Source organism: Nuphar pumila, chromosome 4, assembly GCF_984573655.1.
Source record: "Nuphar pumila chromosome 4, dmNupPumi1.hap1.1, whole genome shotgun sequence".
In the NCBI taxonomy this organism is placed as follows: Eukaryota; Viridiplantae; Streptophyta; class Magnoliopsida; order Nymphaeales; family Nymphaeaceae; genus Nuphar; species Nuphar pumila.
Window position 1 is genome coordinate 18,867,201 of NC_143252.1, and position 7,917 is coordinate 18,875,117.

Sequence of the window (7,917 nt, forward strand, 5' to 3'; positions counted from 1 at the left end):
TACATTAGAAAACTAAAAATAGCCTGTTCAACTGGTTTCGGTTTGAGTCTGACTCCGAAACCGATACTGACAACATTGCACTGGATCGGACCCCTAGAGTTGGGTAGTCCTATCAAACCAGTCTACCTAAGAGGCAGTAAGTGGGACGGATATCCATCCCCATCAGGGTGAACCTAAGTGTGCACAAATAACACACCCAGGTTTGGATTATAATCTAAAGTGTCTTTAATATATGCAATTTTATTTAAAAAATTGCTTATAAAATACTCAGGTTGGGTTGTCCGGTCTTGAATACTCAAGATAAAAGATAAAAAAAGGCACATAGCTCAAACCTGACCCATGTATTGTTGTGGTGAGGTTGAGGTCGACTTGAATAATGTTCGGGTCAGTATATTATGCTCCTACCTGGAAATTCGAATTCGGGTCGAATGAAGTATCCACCTCATACCCGATATATTGGCGGGCACAGCCCCGACCCTACTTGGTGCTCATTTTCGTCTTTGACTGATCAAACCATCAGGTTTGGGTAATTCAATCTTTATCTCAACCCCTCGACCAGCAACTTTCGCAGCTCTCGAAACCCGTACGGAAGATTTTTGAGGGTAAATTTTCTTTTTTTCTTCTTATCGCTGTAGAAATTTTCCCAAATTTCAAAAGTTAAAAACGGACATCACACGAAAAATGACTAAAAAACCCCTCGTTTCGGTCTTAGTCGGTACAAAAGCAACGCATCGCCGGATATTTTTCTATTTTTTATATATTTCTCCATAATTATTTTTTCTAGGGTTCTCTCTCTCTCTCTCTCTCTCTCTCTCTCCGCAAATCGGGCGACCGCCATGATTGAACAAGCTCGAATTCTCAACGTCCTCTCCTCGGACATATAGAGAGGTGTCATCATCATCATCATCATCATCTATTTGATTAGGGTTTCTCTTTGATTGGGTCTTTTTTTGTGGTTAACTCACTGTATACTTTTCTAGGGTTTTTCTCTTCTTCTGCTGCTGCTGCTGGTCGTTGTGGTCGATTCCTTCTTCGTGATCTAGGGTTGGGGCGTGAGGGTTAAGGTTTATCTTTTATGTCTGCTGTTGACGCCATGACTGGTGCCGCGGAAGGTCCAGATATGAACTCGGAGGTCGTCCTTGGGGAGAAGGACGGCAATTCTAGGGTCAGTGTTGGGGCTGGGGAGGAAAACCTAGAGAAACACTCCCCAGCGGGCCCTGTTGCTGGTGAAGGTAGCGTGAGCGATCAGGTGGAAGCTTTGTTTGGGGACGATGCATCTTTGGGTGGCGAGAGCGAGGCGGCGGCTTCGCCTTCTCTGCCCGTTGAAGACCCGAGTATCCTAGTACCTGATGGAGGGGACGATGGCGCTGATCGTGCGGTGGTTGTTGGGGCGTCTGTTGAAGTAGTTAGCGAAGGTCCGATTGAGGAAGTTGTTGCTTTGGAAGAGAAGGTTGATGTTAAAATGGGTGGCGGGGACCAAGAGGCGAACGCGTCTCTCCCAGTTGGTGAACCGAGCGACCTTGTATCGGATGGAGTGGTGGATACCGCTAATCCTGTGGTGGATAGAGTAGTTGAAATAGTTAGCAAAGGTCCGAGTCGGGATTTTGTATTTTTGGAAGAGAGGCCTGATGTGAAAGTCGATACCATCAGTGAGGATTTTGATGGGAACAAGAACAGGGAGAGTCCAGTCATTCGTTTGAATACGGAGAATGGAAGTTCTACTCTGGACTCGGTTGATCAAATGGCAGTTGCAGCTTCAGACGGTAAAAGAGATGATGTTTCTGTCTGTGAAAATACAGAGGCTGGATTTCCTCCTTCACAAAGAAAGGAGAGTTCGAGCATTGAAGTTGTGGAAATCGAACCCGGTCAAAAAGCAGAAGATAAGAGTAGAGAGATTGATTTTGCAGGCGGTGGTTCTAAAGAGCTGGAGAAAAATCATACCGAGGCTGAAACTGTGGGGATGGCGTATTCCAAAAGGATTGAAGTTGTTGATCTAGAAACTGCTGCTGTTGATGGTGGTTCTGATGCGGATGCTGTGAAGACTTGTGCTGTATCTGGAGTTATGGACGTGGATCATGTTGTTCCTGAAGAGGGTCGGAATGTTGAGGAGTCGCCAAGAGAAGGTGATGTGTCAGCAGTAAAAGAGAGTGATGAGACTCGCGGTAATCTTGCAGAGCAGCATATGGGAGCTCCCTTGCCCGGCGAGGGTGGCGATAGTTTGGTGCAAAGCACAGCTGATGATGGAACCAAGGGAAATGCTCATCAGGATGAGGGTGTTGAAGGCAAAGTTTGTGAAGCATCTTTGTTTCCTAAAGATGATGACGGAAATGCTGGAACAGAAAGTGTGAGTTCAGAAAGGAATGACGACATTGCCATGGGTGTTGCTGGAACTTCTCTTCCAGCGGATGATTCAAACGTGGATACTAAATCCAGCAGCTCAGCTGGCAGTCTGGTGGATAGCGATCCATCTGGATTTGCTGCTATTACAGCAGTGGATCGGAATATGGAAGACAGGTTTTCAGGCACTGTATCGGATGAAGTGCAGAATGCTGGAGCTCATGATGCTGAGGCAGGTGCCTCTTTGCTCACGGAGAGTCAGGATAATGGTAGTGTGCAAACGAATGAAAATGAAGATGCGGAAAATGAAACTAGCATAAGGGATGATTCGTCCCTTGGAGAACATCATGATGCAGGGAATGGGGCTAGAGTTATGGAAGCTATGGGTGATCAAGGGATTGAACTTGAAGCATCATGCTCTGATGAAAAAGCTGAGCATCGTTTTGCCCATGCTGGGCAGACGGGTGATCATGATGGTCAAAAGGTGCCTGGAAGCACAAATTTGGAAGCTGATGAGGTCACAGAAGATGATGAAATGCTTGATAATTCATATTTTGTGGAGGTCTTCCCTGAGAATGTCCGGTCTCAAGAGGAAAATTTTTCTGTTGGTGATTTGGTATGGGGTAAAGTGAAGAGTCATCCTTGGTGGCCCGGGCAGATATTTGATGCTTCAGAGTCATCTGAAAAAGCATTAAAGTACTGTAGAAAGGATAGCTTTCTGATAGCCTATTTCGGGGACCGTACATTTGCATGGTGTGATGAACCTCAGTTGAAACCTTTCTGGACAAACTTTGCGCAGATGGAAAACCAGAGTAGTTCTAGTGCCTTTCTTAATGCCATTGATTGCGTGTTGGAAGAAGCTGCTAGGCAAATAGAGCTGGGGCTGACTTGCAGCTGCTTCCCAGAGGAAGCATATAACAGGCTGAAGTTCCCTGAGGTTGAGAATGCTGGAATACGAGAAGGAGTAACCATACAAGATGTTGTTGGGAAGTCTCTGTCAGTTGCATCCTTTAAACCAGAGAGCTTTCTCGCATATGTCAAAGAGTTGGCTCTGTTTTGTCCTGGAGGAGGCATTAACAGACTGGAACTTACTTTCGTTCAGGCTCAGTTATCTGCCTTTTATTCTGCTAAAGGTTATTTAAAACTTCCAGCATTTCATATATATGATGGAATATTTGGTGGTGAGGCGGGTCTTTCACCCTTAAAAGATTCTCATGAGGGAGGTTCTGTTGGGCTTGCTACACCGAGTCCTAAAGGGGATGGGAAGATGACCCCTGGATCACTTTCAGAAGGTGCAGGAGGGAAGACACAACCTAGTTCATCTCGGAAACGAAAACGGATTCTAGAAGAAAGTCCATACCGTAGTAGAAAGCAGAAGAGCCTAGCTGAGCTGATGGATAGAAAGTCTACTTATGTTGATAATGATGCAAAAGCACGGAGAAAGGCGCAGAACTCCAAGTCCATTTCACCGCCTAGTGTTAAGAAAAAGAAGGCCAGTGGGAAAGAGCAGAAATCCAAGTCAATTTCACCACCTAGGGGAAGGAAGAAGAAGGCCAGTGTGGAAGAGCAGAAACCCAAGTCCATTTCACCGCCTAGTGGGAAGAAGAAGGCCAGTGGGGAAGAGCAGAAACCCAAGTCCATTTCGCCGCCTAGTGGAAAGAAGAAGAAGGCCAGTGGGAAGGAGCAGAAACCCAAGTCCATTTCACTGCCTAGTGGAAAGAAGAAGAAGGCAAGTGGGGAAAAGCAGAAACCCAAGTCCATTTCACCGCCTAGTGAAAAGAAGGTCAGTGGGAAAGAACAGAAATCCAAATCGATTTCACCTTCTGGTGGAAAGAAAAAGAAGGCCAGTGGTTCTGATTCTGTGGACTCCTCTCAGAAGAAAAGAAGAAGGTTTGTCTCTCCCAGAGATCTCAAATCTGCAGGGGAGGAGGCCCCTGGTGGCAAAGCAAAACCTGACAAGAAGACGAACTCTCAGGTCCTTTCACCACCTAGCGGTAAAAGGAATAAAAAGGTTAATAGTTCGGCCACACCTGAAGATTCTGCTCAAAAGAAATGGAGGTCCAATTTGTCAAGAGATACTGATGCTGAAACTCCTATTGTTCATAAGTCCTTCAAGATGGGAGACCGCATCACCAAGGTTGCAAGCCAACTCACGGGTCCCTCTCCAATCACTAAGTGCAGCACTGGTACTTCTCCAAAGAATGTTACTGATGTCACTATGGTTAAGGATAGTGAAGTCGAAAGTGGTAGTGCAATCCCACGGACACCTAAAGCCAATGTTCGAAAAAGAAAACGTGTTCAAAAGGTGATTTCTTCTTCTGATGAGATGCTATTACTGCTCTGTGCGGCTGCGCAGAATCCTTTACAGGGAATAGATTCACTATCAGAGATAATTGATTTCTTCACTAACTTCAGAAACTCACTTTATGAGAAAGGTTCAAGCTATAAGTGGTATAAGAAGTCATTGGAAAAGCTGGATCGTAGACCAGACAGAAGAAAATTTTCCGATTTGGCATTTGGAGGGGAAATGTCTAATTCTAGGTCTGCCAGGAAAAGGTCATCTGGGACAAAGTCTGGAAAGAGCAAATTGTCTAGTTCCAGACCTGGTTCCTCCAAAACGAACAAATTTGATGAGAAGGAGTTGGATTTGACTGATGGGGCTGATGATTATAGTAGCCCAGAAGAAGAATTGTTAAAGAAGAAGCGCAAAAGGAAAGCGAAATCACCTGTGGAAAGTCCAGCAAAGAATCAAAGGCACACTCCAAAGCTGTCAGGCTCTCCTCGGGTAGGGTTCAAGTTGGACTACGATAGAGACCAACCAGCAGGTGATGCTAACCCTCAATTGAGTAAAGATTTGGAAGAAGAAAATGGGATGTACAATTCGGATGAGAAGTCTGGTGAGGAATGCTCTCCTACAGCATTAATCCTGACTTTTACTGAAGGGGATGTTCTTCCTTCAGAGTCTGATTTGAGCAGAATATTTAGCCGTTATGGCCCCTTGGAAGAATCAGAAACTGAGGTTCTTAGAAAGACCAGCCGTGCCAGAGTGGTCTTCAAGAGACGTCCAGATGCAGAAGTTGCCTTCAGTAGTGCTGGTAAATACAGCATTTTTGGACCATCACTCGTCAGTTACAGGCTGAGGTACCTTTCTTCGACATCTAAAGATTCCCCAAGATCTACAATGCGAGGCATCAAAGATGCAGCTTCTGCCGATGGTAATATAACGTCTCCATTTCCTGGGCAGGATGAGCTAAGAGTTTCAGGTATGGTTATTCTTTTCTTGTGAATCCACAACTTCTTATTCTGCTGCTAGATATGTGTTACCCTAAACCGTGTTGTCTTCTGATGTTATCCATGCATTATAACATTAAATGTTTTGGCATGCATTTCAGCCCAAGTGCAGAACTGAGGAATTGAAGAGAGCTTATGTGGTGTATTTAACAAAGTGGACTCTGAAAGGCAAGCACATTTTAGGTAGTGTAGTTAGCTGACAGTTTTCCCTTTCCTCTTGTACCTTTTTTAGGATTAGGTGTCATCGCCATGCTGTTTGGAAAGAATTTGCATGTATTTCTTTAGATCAAGTATACAGAATGTAGTCTGAGAAATTAGAATTGCACGAATTTCTGACAGCCTTGCCACGTTCATGGTCTTTCTGAATGATATTGTCCTTATGGTCTTATCACGTTGCTGCCTTTCTGGTTGTTGATACTAAATCCTACCTCTTTGTTGTTGTCCTGTGTCTGAATTCTCCTAAGCCTAACATGTTTCAGACAAATTGCTTAAATCAGAAAAGCAATTGTGCAAGTGCTACTGAATTTTATTTCAGGTTTTATGATTGTTTTGGTTCACTTCATTTTGGCTGCAAGTTTTCTTTCGATATTTAGATTTATAATATTTTTATCATTGATTGAGTAACAAATGCCTCATTATCAATCTTCTTATAAAACAGTAGCAGCTTGAGGATGGTGTTTTTATAAGCCTGGATGAGCTCATTCGTATTTTTCCTACTCGTGCTCTCCTGAAAATGTGTCGGATAGAAGCAACTTGTAAAGCTGAATTGTCTGGCTTTGCTCCTTTTGTGTATGTATTGCCAAATCTCAGTAGGGCTTTCTTTAAGATGCGCTCCCGTAAAGCTGGTAGTTTAAAATTTCTCATCTTCACCAAATGAAGCAAGGAAATAATTGTGATTTTGGATGTCAAAATTTGCATATCCTTTACCTGTTGCAATTTTGTTTATCTAACTCCATAGTTCTTTTCGAATAAGTTGATAACAGCTGCTGCTACAAATTGTTTGAAATTTGATCCGGTGGTCACAAGGATTTCTAGGTTATTTGATCCTAGAAGTCAGTAACTGATATTGTCTATATCCGTAGAAAATTCAACTTATCTATTCATCCATGTGAACCTTTGAATCGTTTGGGTATCTGGTTATCTAGGATGTCAGTGAACAATATTTGTACTTGTTGAGGATTATTAGGTGAAGAGTGTGCTAGGCATAGTCACAAATATCACTGATATTTTAAAAATATTGTTGCAGTATATATATATATAGTCACTAGAATATGAGAACTAATGTGTGAACCGTGTTTTTCATGGATTTTTTGTTTTTCTCTCTTAAACCTAACCGTACGGATGTGATCTACATGCTTGGTTTTATAAGAACCCACTCTTGAATCATCCTATTGTGATGCATAAAAAAGATTTTTTTAAGGCTTTAAAATCAATGGCTCATAATCATCATAAATATTCAAGCATTAAAAAATCACATTTTTTTTATCAAAAATACACTATCCAACAGTTGATTCCTAGCAAATTCACCATGCCAGGCACATCCACATGGTTTGATTTACAAAAAACACAAACACGTTGGAAATGCCCATATTTTTAGTTCTCATATTCTAGTGATTATATATATATATATATATATATATATATATATATATATATATATATATATATATATATATATATATATATATATATATATGCATCTTTTGAAAAATCAAAAGATTCCAAGATTTGTCCTCACCAACATTTTTGCGAGAAAGATGTTTGTGAGGATAAAATCTTGAATAGAAGCAGTTTATGCATTGAATGATGCCAACTTGTATGTGAATGAATTACATTCACTTGAAGGTGCTTTCTACATTATGTGAATGATCACTTGCATATTGAACACACTGATTTTCATGATGAAAAGGAACCGAGATTGCCCAAGTTGATTTGAAGGGAAGAAATAATTCTCATGGCGAGGTGACTCAGGGATCTCCTGTAAATTATCAAAAAGGGATCTCTTTTTTGTTTTTTTGGATTACATGGGGAAGCTGGGTTTCAACCCCCTGCGGGATTTTTTCCGGAGGCATCTTGGTTATGAAAGTGCGACCTCTCAGTACTCCAGATTCTTTCTGTGTATTCATAAATCTAGCCGAGGCAGCCAACTCTGTGGGGGGGGGATCGCCATTTTTATGTTGTAAACAGATTATTTGCGTATGCTATAATCTGGCCGATGGGTTTCCGGAGGCGGGTATTTTATTTGGGTACCTGAAAGCGTTGCTTGAGTTACGTAGGGGTGGACAACTG

At 42.3% G+C, this 7,917-nt stretch overlaps 1 protein-coding gene across 3 annotated transcripts; it reads left to right on the forward strand.

Moving 5' to 3' along the window:
- The first annotated feature begins 741 nt into the window (after positions 1 to 741).
- Positions 742 to 6,190, forward strand: LOC149839556 (uncharacterized). Of its 3 annotated transcripts, none has more exons than XM_090002619.1 (2): positions 742 to 888; positions 981 to 5,714. In XM_090002619.1, exon 2 carries the CDS (start codon positions 1,076 to 1,078, stop codon positions 5,621 to 5,623), a length of 4,548 nt encoding a protein of 1,515 aa, XP_089858745.1. In that variant the 5' UTR covers positions 742 to 888; positions 981 to 1,075; the 3' UTR covers positions 5,624 to 5,714. The 3 variants fall into 3 exon arrangements, with proteins under 3 accessions (XP_089858745.1, XP_089858744.1, XP_089858748.1); XM_090002618.1 differs by adding an exon at positions 5,730 to 6,190 and having other exon boundaries at positions 847 to 5,600; XM_090002622.1 differs by having other exon boundaries at positions 848 to 4,642; positions 4,753 to 4,895.
- Positions 6,191 to 7,917: the final 1,727 nt, after the last annotated feature.